Source organism: Pempheris klunzingeri, chromosome 7 (genome assembly GCF_042242105.1).
Source record: "Pempheris klunzingeri isolate RE-2024b chromosome 7, fPemKlu1.hap1, whole genome shotgun sequence".
NCBI classification, from domain to species: domain Eukaryota; kingdom Metazoa; phylum Chordata; class Actinopteri; order Acropomatiformes; family Pempheridae; genus Pempheris; species Pempheris klunzingeri.
The window spans coordinates 502,087-519,586 of record NC_092018.1 but is presented as its reverse complement, the minus strand read 5'-3'; the positions used below and the strand labels follow the sequence as shown (position 1 = coordinate 519,586).

At 51.3% G+C, this 17,500-nt stretch overlaps 2 protein-coding genes across 2 annotated transcripts in view; both read left to right on the top strand.

Annotated features, from left to right (window-relative positions):
- dapk1 (death-associated protein kinase 1) overlaps positions 1-10,163 on the top strand; it is a 48,128-nt gene extending 37,965 nt beyond the window's left edge. The window contains exons 16-25 of the mRNA XM_070833381.1: positions 132-329; positions 1,635-1,733; positions 2,384-2,461; positions 3,757-3,973; positions 5,408-5,593; positions 5,830-6,027; positions 6,544-6,682; positions 6,995-7,115; positions 7,774-7,962; positions 8,713-10,163. Coding sequence (XP_070689482.1) covers positions 132-329; positions 1,635-1,733; positions 2,384-2,461; positions 3,757-3,973; positions 5,408-5,593; positions 5,830-6,027; positions 6,544-6,682; positions 6,995-7,115; positions 7,774-7,962; positions 8,713-9,996 — 2,709 coding nt within the window. The 3' untranslated portion in view covers positions 9,997-10,163. The remainder of the gene's footprint in view (positions 1-131; positions 330-1,634; positions 1,734-2,383; positions 2,462-3,756; positions 3,974-5,407; positions 5,594-5,829; positions 6,028-6,543; positions 6,683-6,994; positions 7,116-7,773; positions 7,963-8,712) is intronic.
- A 5,796-nt stretch (positions 10,164-15,959) lies between these two features.
- Positions 15,960-17,500, top strand: part of ctsla (cathepsin La) — a 6,457-nt gene continuing 4,916 nt past the window's right edge. The window contains exons 1-3 of the mRNA XM_070833116.1: positions 15,960-15,978; positions 16,923-17,054; positions 17,156-17,278. Of these exons, the coding sequence (XP_070689217.1) occupies positions 16,932-17,054; positions 17,156-17,278 (246 nt within the window). The 5' untranslated portion in view covers positions 15,960-15,978; positions 16,923-16,931. The remainder of the gene's footprint in view (positions 15,979-16,922; positions 17,055-17,155; positions 17,279-17,500) is intronic.

Here is a 17,500-nt window from a genome sequence, read left to right as displayed (position 1 = left end):
TGTCTGTGTCTGTGTCTGTGTGTCTGTGTGTCTGTGTCTGTGTCTGTGTCTGTGTCTGTGTCTGTGTCTGTGTCTGTGTCTGTGTCTGTGTCTGTGTCTGTGTCTGCGTCTGTGTGTGTGTGTGTCTCCAGGACGGACACACAGCCCTCCACCTGGCTGTACGGAGGTGTCAGGTCGAAGTGGTCCGCTGCCTCCTCAGACACCAGTGCAACCTGGACCAGCAGGATCGCCATGGCAACACGCCACTGCACATCGCCTGTAAGGACGGGAACCTGCCCATCGTCACGGCGATCTGCAGCGCCAAGGCCGTCCTGGACCTCCCCAACAAGGTGAGGGGGAGTCACCAATACGTTACTGCAGCTGTTTCCACTTTCTGCTGGGAGAACGTCTGATCAGACGGATCCACCCCCCCACCCAGCTCACCCTGTCCACCCCCCCACCCAGCTCACCCTCTCCACCCCCCCACCCAGCTCACCCTGTCCACCCCCCCACCCAGCTCACCCTCTCCACCCCCCCACCCAGCTCACCCTGTCCACCCCCCCACCTAGCTCACCCTGTCCCCCCCCCCCCCCCCCAGCGCCGGGGCCTTCTCCTGTAGCTGCAGCCTCATTTGTATCACAGATTTCTTCCCAGAGACAGAAAGAAGGATTCAGGGATCTAAAAGAAGTCGGTGCCTCGTCTGATGCCTCCTGTTTGTAGATCCAGGTGTTGCAGCATCAGCTCCGACAGCCCTGACGTTCTGTTATTTGGGTGAACTGTTCCTTTAAAGGAGCTCCCGTCATTTATTCATTAAAGCTGTCTGAGCAGGTTCGTCCTCCTGTCAGCTGGAGCATTAAAGTCTCTGCTCAGTTCACCGCAGAACTGAAACACATCAGCACTTCTTCTTCCCAGTCAGGACAGACGGGTAGAGAGGGGACAGACGGGACAGACGGGTAGAGAGGGGACAGACAGAACAGACGGGTAGAGAGAGGACAGACAGGACAGACGGGTAGAGAGGGGACAGACAGAACAGACGGGTAGAGAGGGGACAGACGGGTAGAGAGGGGACAGACGGGTAGAGAGAGGACAGACAGGACAGACGGGTAGAGAGGGGACAGACAGAACAGACGGGTAGAGAGGGGACAGACGGGACAGACGGGTAGAGAGAGGACAGACGGGTAGAGAGAGGACAGACGGGTAGAGAGGGGACAGACGGGTAGAGAGGGGACAGACGGGACAGACGGGTAGAGAGAGGACAGACGGGTAGAGAGGGGACAGACGGGTAGAGAGAGGACAGATAGGACAGACGGGTAGAGAGAGGACAGACGGGTAGAGAGGGGACAGACAGGTAGAGAGGGGACAGACAGGTAGAGAGGGGACAGACGGGTAGAGAGGCAAAGCTGCTCGACTGTCAGAGGCGTCACTCTAGCTGGATTTTGGAAGCCTGAAGTAAAAGTGACCTCTGACCTGTGGCTGATCTGTGTGTCCCCTTTCACACTGACCCTGGGGGTCCTGAAGTGGGGGGGCTGGTTGGCTCTGAGTGGCACCGCCTGGAACTTTGTACCTTCATCAGTTTTCATGCCCCCCCACACATGATAGACAGAAATTCTCTCTGACGTTATGTCATGTGATTCTGTCCTCTGTTTATCCACCAGTACGGCAGGACCCCCCTCCACCTGGCCGCCAACAACGGCAGCCTCGAGGTCGTCCGTCACCTCTGCCTGTGTGGAGCCAACATCGACGCCGTCACCAACGTAAGTCCTCGCCGCAGGACGGGTGGTGAAGCCCGTCCCTCCTCCTCCTCCTCTGGGACCTGGTTTGTTTGGAGGATTTTCACACCGACAGATTGTGAGATGTATGACTGACCGTCCGGAGGTGAGCTCAGGTCACTGATGAGGCTTCAGACGGATCCAGTGATGTGAGGAGGAGGAGGAGGAGGAGGAGGAAGAGGAGGAGCTGTAGTTAGTGTAGTGTAGCTTAAAGGGACAGTCCGTATTACCTGCAGTGTGGTTGTCTGAGGGGGGGGGGGCACCTAAAAATTTAACATCAGTTTAAGTTTAGAGTATTTTACTGCTTTACCTCAGTGATACACTGACCACGGGGCTGGGGGGTGAAGTGTGGCCACATTAGCTGCTACTAACGGACACACCTACCGAAGTGTTAGTGGGCGAGGTGCATTGTGGGTAATGTAGGCGGCAGGTTTTGACAAGATGATTGATGTAACGGCCCACTGAGGGGGTGACACTGGTGAACCTGTTTTAAAAGTGTGTGAAGATGGATGAGATCCAGAGCCTGTTCACACATGTTCCTGTGTCAAACAGTGGGACGCAGTGAGACACCTCATCACTGGAGCAGGTAGACTTCTTCAGTGTGTTCATCCTTTGTGTCCTCTCTCCTCTCTCAGGACGGGAAGACGGCAGAGGATCTGGCTCTCGGCGACCAGCGCGAGCCCATCGTGTCTTTGCTGGGAAAACTCAAAAAGGTAGAGACTCACCTTAACCTGTCAGTAAGTCTTCGTCACAGCCGTTTCATGTGATGAAGGGTGCAGTTGTAGGGGGCAGCGTCACACCTGATCAGGTAACAGTAGAGAAGATCAGAGCTTCCAGTGAGGGACACACCTGATTGGATCCCATCTGATCCTGATCCACAAGTCGTCTACCTGATACACACACACACACACACACACACACACACACACACACACACAGTGAGCTGGGGGTTCAGGCCTCCTTCACCTGCAGCTCCGTGTTTCTGGCGTCTCCTGCTGAGACTCGAGCGGAGCAAGAGAACATGACGGCAGCAACTGTGAAAACACTCATCGTGAACATATGCTGAACAAACCGAGGCCGCTGATGACTCCCCGAGAGGAAGCCACTCGGTCCTGCCCCCCCCCTTCTTTTCAAAGTGTCGCTCAGATCAGAAGCTGTAGGTGTTGAATGTGCTGACTTCACCCAGGTTGGAGCTGTAACATCCCACACAACCACTCAGAGCCTCTGGGGCCACTTCTGATGTCTGACTCATCGGCTGGGGGGTTAAAACGTGTCAACACTGAAACACCTCATGTCGGAACAGAGTGACTTACACACAGCACACGTCAGCCATGACAAAGAGCAGGAAGGACCCTTTAAACACCGCTCCCCTTCTAAAGGGTAGTTCGCAGTTTAAAGCACAACTACGGCCCGTTAGGAAGCGACGGAAACTAAGAAATGTTCCTGTGAGGAAGTGATTCAACCAGCGTTCATGGTTCATGGTGCGTTTAAGGTCAGTTCATGGTGCATTTATGGTCAGGTCATGGTGCGTTCATGGTGCGTTCATGGTGTGTTCATGGTGCGTTCATGGTGCATTTATAGTCAGGTCATGGTGCGTTCATGGTGCATTTATAGTCAGGTCATGGTGCGTTCATGGTGTGTTCATGGTGCGTTCATGGTGCATTTATAGTCAGGTCATGGTGCGTTCATGGTGCATTTATAGTCAGGTCATGGTGCGTTCATGGTGTGTTCATGGTGCGTTCATGGTGCATTTATAGTCAGGTCATGGTGCGTTCATGGTGTGTTCATGGTGCGTTCATGGTTCATGGCGTGTTCATGGTTCATGGTGTGTTCATGGTCAGTTCACGGTGCGTTCAGGTTCAGCTGCTGGTTCACATGTGTACTAACTTGAAGTCTGTTTCCTCAGAAAAGGGAGACAGCATGTGGAACAAAGAGTTTTGGGGCTCCTGAAAATGAAAAGATGGGGGGGGGCCTGTCGGTGGTTGATGATGTCTGTGGTGTGTTTCAGGACAACCACAAACTGAGCTACATCCAGCAGCTGCGGCCCACTCAGAGCGCCCAGCCCCGGATCAAGCTGAAGCTGTTCGGACACTCCGGAGCCGGGAAGAGCACCCTGCTGGAGTCCCTGAAATGTGGCATCCTGCGCAGCTTCTTCAGGAGGAGGAGGACACGCATGACCAACACGGCCCGCCATCCCAACTCCCCCGTGAACTCCAAACCTGCCGGTAGGTGACGGGCGGCCCGGGGGAGGCCGAGGTGATCCTTCACAGGACGAAGCTTTTAGCCGCCACCGGCAGCAGGTCCTGTTGTTTAGACGAGCGTCACTCGTCACGTTTTCATGTTAACCATAGGACCAACACACACACACACACACACACAGCGGTGTGTTTCTGTCCTGTGTGGCGGTGGAGTCAGATAGCGGTCACTACCGGGGGGCCTGCAGGGGGACGATGGACACGGCGTGGAGCCTCCGTCACCTCCGTCACCTCTCTGAGCTCTGACCTCCGGCTGAACTCAGAGTGTGTTGACTCTGCTCCGCCTGCTGAGGTTTGAGCCTCCAGACCACAGGAACACAAAGCGGCGGCGGCACGGCGCCCGTTTGTCTCCGTACTTCTATTCAGGAAAAGTGAAAGCCAGCACGGAGCCTCCGTCACGGAGCCTCCGTCACGGAGCGGCTGTTAAAGGGATGTTTACTTTAGTCTGGGCTCAATGTTTGTGGCTGATCCGAGCTCTCATTTTCACACATCGTTATTTCAGCTTCCCTGAATCCAAACCCTGTGATGATGTCATCGGTCGTCTCTGTTCACCTGTTGACTCACCTGTTGGTGCTAATGCTAATGCTAATGCTAATGAGAAAGACCCACCTGACTCAGGTGGTCTACATGTTTCTACCTGACCCACGCTGGGACCTACCAAAGCTTGTTAAACGTTTGTTTACGGCCCTGATCTCATGCAGAAAACACACTGTGGGTGTGTGTGTTTGATCAGCGTGTGTGTGTGTTTGATCAGTGTGTGTGTGTGTGTGTGTGTGTTTGATCAGTGTGTGTGTGTGTGTGTGTGTGTGTTTGATCAGTGTGTGTGTGTGTGTGTGTGTGTGTGTGTGTGTGTGTGTGTGTGTGTGTTTGATCAGTGTGTGTGTGTGTGTGTGTGTGTTTGATCAGTGTGTGTGTGTGTGTGTGTGTGTGTGTGTTTGATCAGTGTGTGTGTGTGTGTGTGTGTGTGTGTGTGTGTGTGTGTGTTTGATCAGTGTGTGTGTGTGTGTGTGTGCACTCATCACAGCAGCACTCGGCGGTAAACGGTGTGTTCACGGTTTGACCTCTGACCGACGGCCTTGCAGCCTGTATTCAATTCAATTCAATTCAATTCAATTTCTTTGTATAGCCCAATATCACAACAGAGTGTCTCACAGTGCTTTACAAAGTTCACTGAAATAAACAAGTGTAAGCGAACAAACAATCTAATAAAGAGTCCAGCAAGATGACTTGTATTCCTTCTAGAAAACCTTTTTAATAAAACACACCTAACAGCTGATCTTGTCCAGATGTTAGTGTCGCTCTGACCGGAGGAAAACAGCACCGAGGCCATCGCACACCAAAGACTGTGTTCTAATGTTTGGATGTGAGCGGTGTGTAACAGGTGTGTCCTCTCCTCCCCGTTAGTGTCGGTGAGTATTTCCAACCTGTACCCCGGCTGCGAGAACGTGAGCGTGCGGAGTCGCAGCATGATGTTCGAGCCCAGCCTGACCAAAGGAGTCCTGGAGGTGTTCTCCCCCGTCCACAGCGCCCTGTCCGCCGCTGACGAACAGGCCACCAAGGCCATCGACATCCAGCACGCCAACATCCACGGTGAGAGTCCGGCGGGACCAGACCGCTCTACACACACTATAAGTGCTGCGTTGATAAGGTGGTAGTAAAAGTGTGTGAGTATGATCGGCTCCCACTGGAGAGAATTAGTAACTGAAGCTGTCAGATAAACAGATCCACGACATTCAGGGAGCGCTTGTATTATAACAACCTGATAAACCATGTGTCGAGGAGGAAGCGTGCCGATGCTCACCGGGTCCCTGAATGCCTCTCTGCAGGTGTGGGGGACTTCAGCGTGTGGGAGTTCTCGGGGAACCCCGTTTATTACTGCTCCTACGACTACTTTGCCGCCAACGACGTCACGGCGATCCACGTGGTCCTGTTCAGTCTGGAGGAGCCGTACGAGACCCAGCTGAGCCACATCACCTACTGGCTGAACCTGCTGAAGGCCCTGACCCTGCCCCAGGACAGCATCGGTGAGGGGGCGGGACGGGACGGGGGGGGGGGCAGGACCTGATTGATGGCGTCCAGTTTAAAATATATCCGTTTAACCTAAAAGACGCTGAGATATGTGCTGAGAAGTGATCAGTGTGAGCCTGATGGTACAGTAAACAACTGGTAAAAGTGTTGGAACTGGTCCAGTAGATCACCTCAGCCAGCGGCCACCATCGGTTAGTTAGTTAGTTAGTTAGTTAGTTAGTTAGTTAGTGAGCTACACAGACTGACGTCACACACACACAGCAGAGCAGAAACTCTGTGTTAAATGAACCTTTTGTTCATTCAGTCTGGTGGCTGTCATGGAAGCGACAGAACGACGAGCCGTCAGCATTCGAAATGGAAAAATACAATCTGAGACGTTTTTTCTGAGGAAGTTGACATCATCACCTCTGTGGCTTCAGCTGAAGTGTGTGTGTGTGTGTGTGTGTGTGTGTGTGTGTGTGTGTGTGTGTGTGTGTGTGTGTGTGTGTGTGTGTGTGTGTGTGTGTCTCCAGCCTTCGGGGGGCGGATCCAGCAGCCTCTGGTCGCCGTCCTGGTGGCGACACACGCCGACCTGGCTGACGTCCCCAGAGCGTTTTCTGGAGAGTTCAGCTACGACAAAGAGAAGGCCCTGCTGAAGGAAGTCAGGAGCAGGTTGGACTGAGCCGGGGGGGCACAGGGACAGGGAGGGGGTGCCGGGGGGGGGGATGTGTGGTTGTTTGTTGGAGGGCTTTGTTCCCCAGGGGGTTCTGTCATGATGTCAGAGCAGCTGTGAATACTACAGGTCCCATGAGCCTCGGCTGCTGCGGTGAACACCACAGTTTTAGAGATTGTATTCATGTTCTTATTGGCGGTTACACCTGGTGTAACAGTGTCAGCAGGGAACCCCCCCCCGTCAGTGAACAGACAACACAGATACTGTGTGTGTATTTACATGTGTGTATATGTGTGTGTGTCGTGTCTCAGGTTCGGAGTAGACCTGCAGATCAGTGACAGATTGTTTGTGATGGACGCCGGAGCATCAAACTCCAGAGACGTGAAGCTGCTGAGGAGTCACCTGCAGGAGCTTCGCTCCGACATCCTCTCTGTGAGCCTAAATCTGATCCAGGAGCAGTTTGAGACCAAAAGCCCCCCCAGTTAACAGATCACACCCAGACAGCACTTCTATTAATACATGATAATAACACAGGTTCCTTAAAGGGCCACTCCACTGTTTCTCCCCCTGGTCCTCTGTGTCCACATCCTGGTGTGTGAGTGACTGGTAGGTAGTAAAAGTGTTGGAACTGGTCCAGTAGATCACCTCAGCCAGCAGCCACCAAACGGGCTGCAATGGCTGCAACGTGATCCTTTGGGACAACTGCACCTGATCACAGTAGGTCCACTAAAAGAGCTTGTTTGATCCACTGACAGGCTCAGAGTGTTATTCTAAGTGTGTGACAGCATCATGGAAAGGATCCCTACAGAGAGAGACCTGGAAGATCCTTTTGGTTTAACCACAAACAGCACACACACCAGACTACATTCACTAAAACAGGGATTTTACACCAAAACGTGTACAAACAGGACCCAGGTTTAAAAATACCCCAAAATAAACTCATTTATATGAATTCATAGTCACACCAATAAAATTGATCCCATGCTGGGATCTTCCTGATATCAGTAACTGAACGTGGAGCTTTGTTGGTAGTTCAGTTTGTGTAAAGAGGAGGTGACGGCAGTGACCTCCTTCCCTCTCGTCGCTGCAGAGGTGCAGTCCCATGACGCTGCTGTCGGAGCGCCTGCTGGCCGCGCTGCCCGCCTGGAGGAAGCTGAGCGGACCCAACCAGCTGACATCATGGCAGCAGTTTGTCAGCGACGTCCAGGAGCACATCAACCCTCTGGTCAGCCAGGACCACCTGCGGAGCCTGGCCCTCCAGCTGCACAGCATGGGGGAGGTGTGTATGGGTGTAATACTGAGCCTCTGTAAGGGGGGGGGGCATCATAGTGAGACTGAACACACAGAATTAACAGAAAACATATTTATCAGTAACTAGAAAAAGGAAAGCTGTGGTCTCACTGCTGAAGCTTCTGTTTGTCTGGATGAAGTCAGATTTATGTTTAATTTATTTCTTTGGAAAAAACAGAAGTGGAAAAATCTATTTGATAATATTTTTGATGGAAGAAAGAAGAGTTGTCCAGTTTAACAGGTGCTGATCGCTGCATCACAGGAGACGAGCAGCAGGGGGCGCCGGTCCCTCATCAGTACCCAGTCCATCTGGAAACAAGCATCAGAATGACTCTGCAGAAAGAACATGTTGTTTACCACACAGCCCTGTGTGTGTGTGTGTGTGTGTGTGTGTGTGTGTGTGTGTGTGTGTGTGTGTGTGTGTGTTAGTGTGTGTTAGTGTGTGTGTGTGTTAGTGTGTGTGTGTTAGTGTGTGTTAGTGTGTGTTAGTGTCTGTGTGTGTGTGTGTGTGTGTGTGTGTGTTAGTGTGTGTGTGTTAGTGTGTGTGTGTTAGTGTGTGTGTGTGTGTGTTAGTGTGTGTGTGTGTGTGTTAGTGTGTGTGTGTGTGTGTTAGTGTGTGTGTGTGTGTGTTAGTGTGTGTTAGTGTGTGTGTTCCTCATGCTCTCTGTCTCTACACCTTGTCTGAACTCTGACCTTTCCTCTTTGACCTAATGTTTAATCCTCCCTGTGGCCCCCCCAGATCAACATCATGCAGAGTGAGACGGTGCAGGACGTGGTCCTGCTGGAGCCCCGTTGGCTCTGCAGCAGCGTTCTGGGGAAGCTGCTGTCTGTGGAGACGCCCAAAGCCATCCACCACTACAGGGGGCGCTACAGGCTGGAGGAGGTGCAGGCTCTGGCTCCTGAGAGCGACGTGGACGAGCTGCTGCAGATCCTGGACGCCATGGACGTCTGCGCCCGGGACGTCACCAACCCCTCCATGGTGGACGTCCCCGCCCTCATCAAGACCAACGGCCTCCACCGCTCCTGGACCGAGGAGGAGGAGGAGGAGTCTCTGATCTACGGCGGCGTGCGGCTCGTCCCGGCGGAGCACCTGACCCCCTTCCCCTGCGGCCTGTTCCACAAGCTGCAGGTGAACCTGTGTCGCTGGAGCCACCAGCAGAAACCTGAGGAGGAGGGCGGGGAGGACTTCGACGGCGACATCCACCTGTGGACCAACGGGGCCAAGGTGAGCCAGGCGGGCGTGGAGGCCATGATCCTGCTGGTCAACCACGGCCAGGGCCTGGAGATCCAGGTACGCGGGCATGACTCGGAGCGGGCCAAGTGCTACACCCTGCTGGACACCGTGTGCAGCATAACGGAGAACCTGCTGGCCTCCACGCTGCCCGGACTGCTCACGGCCAAATACTGCCTGAGCCCCCAGCAGCTGCGGGAGCACCACGCCCCCATCATGATCTACCAGCCCAAAGACTTCTTCCGGGCCCAGGCCCAGCGCGAGACCTCGCTCACCAACACCATGGGCGGCTACCGAGAGAGCTTCAGCAGCATCCTGGCCTTCGGCTGCGCTGAAGTTTACCAGCAGGGGATTCTGGGAACAGAAGTCCACATATCAGACGTGCCCCTGCTGGCTCGCAGGAAGCTCTGCCGCATGCTGGACCCCCCCGACGCGCTGGGTAAGGACTGGTGCCTGCTGGCCATGAACCTCGGCCTCACAGACCTGGTGGCCAAACACGGCAACGGGACTCCGAACGGCGCCCCCGAGCTGGACTCCCAGCAGGCCGCGCTGCAGCCCAGCCCCACGGCGGCGCTGCTGCAGGAGTGGAGCGGGCGGGCGAACAGCACGGTGGGCGTGCTGATGGCCAAACTGAGGGAGCTCGGCCGCCGAGACGCAGCCGACTTCCTGCTCAAAGCTTGTCCTGTTTTCAGGGTGAACATGGAGGCAGTGGGCGGGGCCGCCAGCGGCTACCCCCCCACCTGCAACGGCGGCACATCGTACAACTCCATCAGCTCTGTCATCTCCCGCTGACCCGGGTCCGAACAGACGTCCTGTCCGCCGAGGCAGGACCTGAACAGGAAGTGCAATCGTTGGTTAATCAGCAGATGTTGTGTTTGTGCTCCTCACCCGTCCGACTCACCCGTCCCTTCACCATGAATGTTGTGGAACAGCTGATTGTCCTGAGCTCCAAAGAGGAATCCAGTGCTTTTATCCCGTTCTTATCTCCATGTGCTGCTCTTCGACGTCCCTCCTGCTCACTCATCCCACAGCTCACAGACAGGAAGTGCAACACTGGTGACGGCCGGCAGCTCGGCATGAAGCCTACAAAGATGGCCGCCTCACGTCTGGACCCGTTTCTCCTCCAGCGAGGGGCTGGGGCCGACCCTGGGGCCGACTTTCACTTTCACAGCATCTTTCAGAGTGCCTTTGTGGCCTTCTACCTCCCTGAGAGCACAAGTAGTCGTTAGGATCAAAAGTTCTTTCCAAACGTCTGGAGAACTGTGCCTTGTTGACACTGAGAGGAACACGACTTTTAAAAAGGAAAACGACACAGCTGAGATCAGAGCTGAGCTTTCTGCTGTGTGTCTGTACTGTAGTGATGCATTGTGGGAGCTGTAGTCAAAGGGAATCCTTCCTGTTGAACTGGTGTGTTTGTGGGTTTTACAGGGTTAAACATGAATGTTTGGTGACACTTTATTTTACGGGTCCCGTAATGAGAAGAGGTGAGTCGGGTACAGGAGCGATGTGTTCAGCTCCACAGACACCTGTAGTCCCATCGCTCTGGTTCTTTAGAGGATCATCAGTAGAACACTGAGCTCTGTCAGTTAGTGTCCCAGTGGGTTCTAATGTGTCCACCTGTTTTCCAAAGAAATCCACTGATGCAGCTTTAACCCACTGTAACAGCAGCCATCTTGGCCCAGCCTCAGCAGAAGCTGTTGAGCGCTGCAGCCTCCCTCCGTCTTCACCACCGATCGCCCTGCCGGTTACCTTCACGGTGAATCAACCGGCCCGTTAAATGTTAGACAGCCGAGCGGCCAAAGCCAAAGACCCCCAGCACAGGAAGACGGAGACGGTCAGGACCAGCTGAGGAGCCGCCTGCAGTCAGTCTGAAGGAATCCTCTTACTTTACATTTGATAGCGACAGGAAATGAGAAAAAGCATTTTTGGAGTGACTGTGGTGGTGGGGGGACACCGTCACTGACGCTTTAGTTAAGGTGACACCTGAGCTCCTCCCTGGGGGGTTTTAGCCAGTGATGGGACCTGTAAAATAAAGTCTGACTACATGTGTTCACCTGCAGTCCAGCGACACAGAGAGTCCGGTTGCTGTGGACGCTCTGATGTTTCCCATCAGTTCTGATGTTTTCTGTGAAGCCAGCAGTAGATCTGCAGATCCAGAGCTGACTCTGCTCCTTTCACTGCCCCCCCACAGCTTCTCTGCACCAGCGACTCGTCCGCCTCTCCTCTGTAAGAGCGTCAGTCGGCGCCCGCCGGCCACGCGTGGCTTCACGCCGTCTTTCACTTTGTCTTTCAGTGGCGTGAAGCTGCAGCTCGCTCAGCAGGAGCAGCAGCACTCTCACTCTGGGGGGGAGGAGACCTGAGGAGTCCTGAGGAGTCCTGAGGAGTCCTGAGGACACCTGAGGAGACCTGAGGAGACCTGAGGAGTCCTGAGGAGTCCTGAGGAGTCCTGAGGAGTCCTGAGGACACCTGAGGAGACCTGAGGAGTCCTGAGGAGACCTGAGGAGACCTGAGGAGTCCTGAGGAGTCCTGAGGAGTCCTGAGGAGTCCTGAGGACACCTGAGGAGACCTGAGGAGTCCTGAGGAGACCTGAGGAGACCTGAGGAGTCCTGAGGAGTCCTGAGGACACCTGAGGACACCTGAGGACACCTGAGGAGTCCTGAGGAGTCCAGCAGTGTGCTTTACTCCCCCAGTGTTAACGCTCATCGCTGCCTGAACTTCCCAACAGACACAGAACTCTTGTGTCTGTGTTGTAAATACTCCTGCTTCCTCCTCTTCACCTTCATCCTCTTCTGTGTTTGGTTCAGAGTGAATGTACCGAAGAGTAAGACAGGACGGTGACCCCACGTGTCCCCGGCTGGTCAGAGCGTCCTCCACCGTTCCCGTTGATCTAATCAGTGCCAATGTCGTGTGCCTGAACCCACTCGGCTCGCCGTGTTTCTCAAAGGGAAGTCAGTGTGCTGTTTTTGTACAAGCCTGGAGTCACTATATCATTCTTATCATTCTTATAATTATTATTATTATGAAGGTCGTCCCCGTTCGGTGTCTCTTTCTGGACGGTTGGAAACTCTTTTTGTGTTTGAGGAGAGACTCGACGTGCCTCCCGAGGGAGACACATTGCACAACAGGTCTCTGTCACTATTTATGTTCCTTCTTTCAGCATGTCCTGGAATGCCATGTTCTTAGTACTTCTGACACTTTATAGTGGAAAACATTTTATAATAAATGCTTTACCTAACGCCGTGGTCCTGGATTCATTCACAGCTACAGTCAGACACAGTTACAGTAGAGGCGCCAGCATGTTGAACATGAACACGATTTCTCTTCATCGCATCTTCACTCCTCCAGAGGTGAAGGTGTAAAATGTCTCCTGTGTGTGTCTACATGCACACACACCATGTACATGTGTCTATGTACCAGCACGCCCCCCCCGTATGACCTACACACACTCCTGATGTGGGGAATGAGTTCAGCCTGAATACTTGTAGTGCACACAAACAGGTGAATGACCCCTTTAGACAGACTGTCCCTTTACGTGGTGTTATTATGAGTCCACATGCACAGTTATACACCTGCTGCTTTTCCACCTGACGGTTAATTTATACCACTCTGTAAACATGAAGCTAGCTGCTTAGCTTAGCTTAGCTTAGCTTAGCTTAGCTTAGCTTAGGTTAGCTTAGCTTAGCACAAAGACTGGAACAAGGGGAAAGAGCTAGCCTGGCCCTGTAACAGCAGAGCTGACGTTAATCATATTAGACCATATTATTTTTGTTTAATCCACACAAAAGCTTAAGCTCCAGTTCCACAACTCAACATTTTCATGAGGGGTCATGTGTTGAACTGCGTACCAGTTACAGTGCTGTCTCCAGGAAGTAGTCTGGCCCATTTAGTTAAACTAAGAGAGTGAAGATGTCATGTTAGGGAAACACTGATCAACATTTTACAGTATTTTAGCAGACTTTATAGACCAAACAACTACTAGACTACTGATCGACTTAATCAATTATGAAAATAATCCTTAGTTGCAGCTTTAGTGTTGGGCGTCATTTCCAGAGCTTCATGAGAAGATGGGGCACGTTAGAGTGCAGAGGAGCTCTTTACTGTCACACTGGGACAGGCTAGCTGGTTCTTCCTCTTCCTTTTTCTAGCCTTTATGCTATGCTAACGATTCCGCTCTGTTTCCAGTCTTTATGCTAAGCTATGCTAACTGTTCCTGTCGGTTTCAGTCTTTATGCTAAGCTATGGTAAGTGTTCCTGCCCGTTTCAGTCTTAATGCTAAGCTATGGTAAGTGTTCCTGTCGGTTTCAGTCTTAATGCTAAGCTATGGTAAGTGTTCCTGTCGGTTTCAGTCTTAATGCTAAGCTATGGTAAGTGTTCCTGTCGGTTTCAGTCTTAATGCTAAGCTATGGTAAGTGTTCCTGCCGGTTTCAGTCTTAATGCTAAGCTATGGTAAGTGTTCCTGCCCGTTTCAGTCTTAATGCTAAGCTATGGTAAGTGTTCCTGTCGGTTTCAGTCTTAATGCTAAGCTATGGTAAGTGTTCCTGTCGGTTTCAGTCTTAATGCTAAGCTATGGTAAGTGTTCCTGCCCGTTTCAGTCTTAATGCTAAGCTATGGTAAGTGTTCCTGTCGGTTTCAGTCTTAATGCTAAGCTATGGTAAGTGTTCCTGCCCGTTTCAGTCTTAATGCTAAGCTATGGTAAGTGTTCCTGTCGGTTTCAGTCTTAATGCTAAGCTATGGTAAGTGTTCCTGCCCGTTTCAGTCTTAATGCTAAGCTATGGTAAGTGTTCCTGTCGGTTTCAGTCTTAATGCTAAGCTATGGTAAGTGTTCCTGTCGGTTTCAGTCTTAATGCTAAGCTATGGTAAGTGTTCCTGCCCGTTTCAGTCTTAATGCTAAGCTATGGTAAGTGTTCCTGTCGGTTTCAGTCTTTATGTTAAGCTAAGCTAGTGTTTTCCCCCTGTGGCCGTAGCCTGATATAAACTACAGACGGTGCAGTGGAAGGGAACAGGTAAACCACACCTTTGGTTTTAAATGTAGAAACATCACATTTACTTGAAAAGCTCAGTGCGTTATTGATTGAATCATTCAAAGCTCCGAGCTAGCGTGAAACTTCATGTCCTCATGTTGTCACGCGCAGGATGAGCTGGCGTGGCGTCGTTCTTCTCAGTGGCCTATAAATACTACGAGGGGACGGCAGACTGCGTCCTCAGCAGTGACTGGACTCCTGACAGCGGCTGACTGAGCACTTCCTGTGTGAGTGTCCATGGTTACGTCCATCGGTCAGGTGACCTGAGCACTCTGAGAGCGCCGCTCAGCATCCCCCCCCCCGTGTCCAGTCATTATGCTAAGCTAGGCTAACCGTCACATGTATGGAGTCATAATGATAATTAATACTTCTCACCAGAGTTTATTCCTGCTGACGTCGGCAAAACAAGTGTTTAAGAGTCTATGTTTTAGCATATGTCTATGTTGGAAAAATAAATGTTACAGAAGATATGAAGTTTAAATAAAAATACGTTAGATATGAAGTTTAAATAAAAATACGTTAGATATGAAGTTTAAATAAAAATACGTTAGATATGAAGTATTAAATAAAAATACGTTAGATATGAATTATTAAATAAAAATACGTTAGATGTGAAGTTTAAATAAAAATACGTTAGATGTGAAGTTTAAATAAAAATACGTTAGATGTGAAGTTTAAATAAAAATACGTTAGATATGAATTATTAAATAAAAATACGTTAGATATGAATTATTAAATAAAAATACGTTAGATATGAAGTTTAAATAAAAATACGTTAGATGTGAATTATTAAATAAAAATACGTTAGATATGAAGTATTAAATAAAAATACGTTAGATATGAATTATTAAATAAAAATACGTTAGATGTGAAGTTTAAATAAAAATACGTTAGATGTGAAGTATTAAATAAAAATACGTTAGATATGAAGTTTAAATAAAAATACGTTAGATATGAAGTTTAAATAAAAATACGTTAGATATGAAGTATTAAATAAAAATACGTTAGATGTGAAGTTTAAATAAAAATACCTTAGATATGTATTTCAGACTCACAGTACCACACCACTAGTGTTCTCTAAAGAAGTAAATGTAGTAGTACTGTTGGGAAGGTGTCACTGATGGTGTCACTGATGATGTCACTGATGGTGTCACTGTGACTACACCTGTTGGGGTAAAGTGAACACCTGAAGTCTAAATGTGCAGCAGAGAGGAAGAGTTCCTTTAATCTCAGTAAAAACAGTTGAAGCACAAACAGCTCAGAGTTTCACAACCTGGTCGATCACATGACTCGACCTGATTGACTCACACTTCCTGGAAGTGCCCCCCCCCCACTGTCTGTCCCCTCCCAGCTCAAATCACAGCCATCCTCCTCATAGATAGATAGAAATACTTTATTGATCTTTATTGACACCAGCCTGGGGGGCCCTTTGACCCCCCCCCCCCGGACTGACAGGATCCTGCTGTGAACCTGATTCAGACCGAAGCTGGAAATGAAAAGTGCAAACTGGAGAAGCTTTGATGACTCCAGGTGTCCTCTCAGCACACACCTAGGTCTGGGGGGGGGGGTGTCACATGGCTCTGGGATGACATCAGGCGTCGGGGCGGGGCTTCGGGCTGATAAACAAGGAGCGGCCCAATGAGAGGGCCCGGTGGGCGGGGCTCCAGCTGCCAGTCAGGCCTTTATAAAGTTAGTGTTCTGCGGACCGAGGAGGTTCTTTTCTTCATCTGCGTCTTCATCAGATCACTAAACAGTAAGTGTCATCATCCACTTCTATGTTTTCATGTCTAGTAGCGGGGCTGAAGCCCAGGGGCCGGACAGAGAGCTCCGGGCTGGATCACTGCTCCTGTGTCTTTGGGGCTTTTTGTCATTTGAGGCCAAAGTAAAGCAGAAAGAATAAAGAGTGCTGGATCTAGAGAGGATCGGGTCTAACAGATCCTGAGGGGGACGATCCCCCGGTTTTATTGTAGTCCGCCAGTCTAGGCCATCTTGTTCTATTCGGCTGCCTTTGTCGTCCCCCCCTCCCCCCCCCAATCTGGGAGCAGCCATTGCTGCTTTCTTTCCCTCCGCCTCAGTAAAGAAAGCAGCCCCCCCCGCCAGCACCGGCCCGGTCACCGTTATCTGCCGGTGAGCTGCACTTTTGGTTTTCTTTTCGTTTTCCTGTTTCGGTGCTGCGGGTGTCTGGCTCTGCGCCGCCCCCGCAGCAGATCCCAGATCCCGTGACTGCGCTCCAGCGATCCGGGATCTGGAGCCACTTCCTGCCTCAGCAGGGAGGAAAACAGCCCGAAAGCTCCTGTAGTGACCGTGCACACGGCCAGCAGCCCCTAGGAGCACATCCCGGGGGGGTTAAACGGAGGTTCTGGTCCGGGGGTGTTTGTCTGATCGGTCTGAAATGTGTGGTGCAGCTTTAATGCGGATCCGGATCCGGAATCCTGCAAGAACAACAAGTCCGAACAAGCTGTACGACATGAAATATACCAAGAGAATATTCTAGTCTAGTCTGGTCTAGTCTAGTCTAATCTGGTCTAGTCTGGTCTAGTCTAGTCTAATCTGGTCTAGTCTAGTCTAATCTGGTATGTTAGATAATCTAGTTATTTATCCTCTGTTTGGGGTGGAACCATGTTCCCTGCATGACTCAGCCTCTCACTGTCTAATGGGGTCACTTCACTTCATCAATAACAGGCCGCTGTGTTCCAGGACTCCACCATGCTGCCTGTAGTCCTGTTGGCCCTGAGCCTGGGGGCCGTGCTCCCCGCCCCCAGTCTGGACCCCCAGCTGGACGAGCACTGGGACCTGTGGAAGAGCTGGCACACCAAGAAATACCACGAGGTGACGACCGGAGTCTTCTGAGAGTGCAGGGAGCTTTATCTGAATAACCACAACATGTATGTGATAATCCTGTCTGTGTGTCTGTGTGTGTGTGTGTCTAGAAGGAGGAGGGCTGGAGGAGGATGGTGTGGGAGAAAAACCTGAGGAAGATCGAGCTGCACAACCTGGAGCACTCCATGGGCAAACACTCGTACCGTCTGGGCATGAACCACTTTGGGGACATGGTGAGTCCCCCCCCCCCCACCTGGAAACACGTTCCTACAGGTCTGCAGGTCTGAGAGAGGACCAGCAGATGGTCTAGTGAAGAGTGTTAAGAATCACATGAAGACCTGATGATGGTGATGATTGTTGTGATGATGGTGATGAAGATGACGGTGGTTATGATAACGATGAAGATGATGGTGGTTATGATAATGATGAAGATGATGGTGGTTATGATAACGATG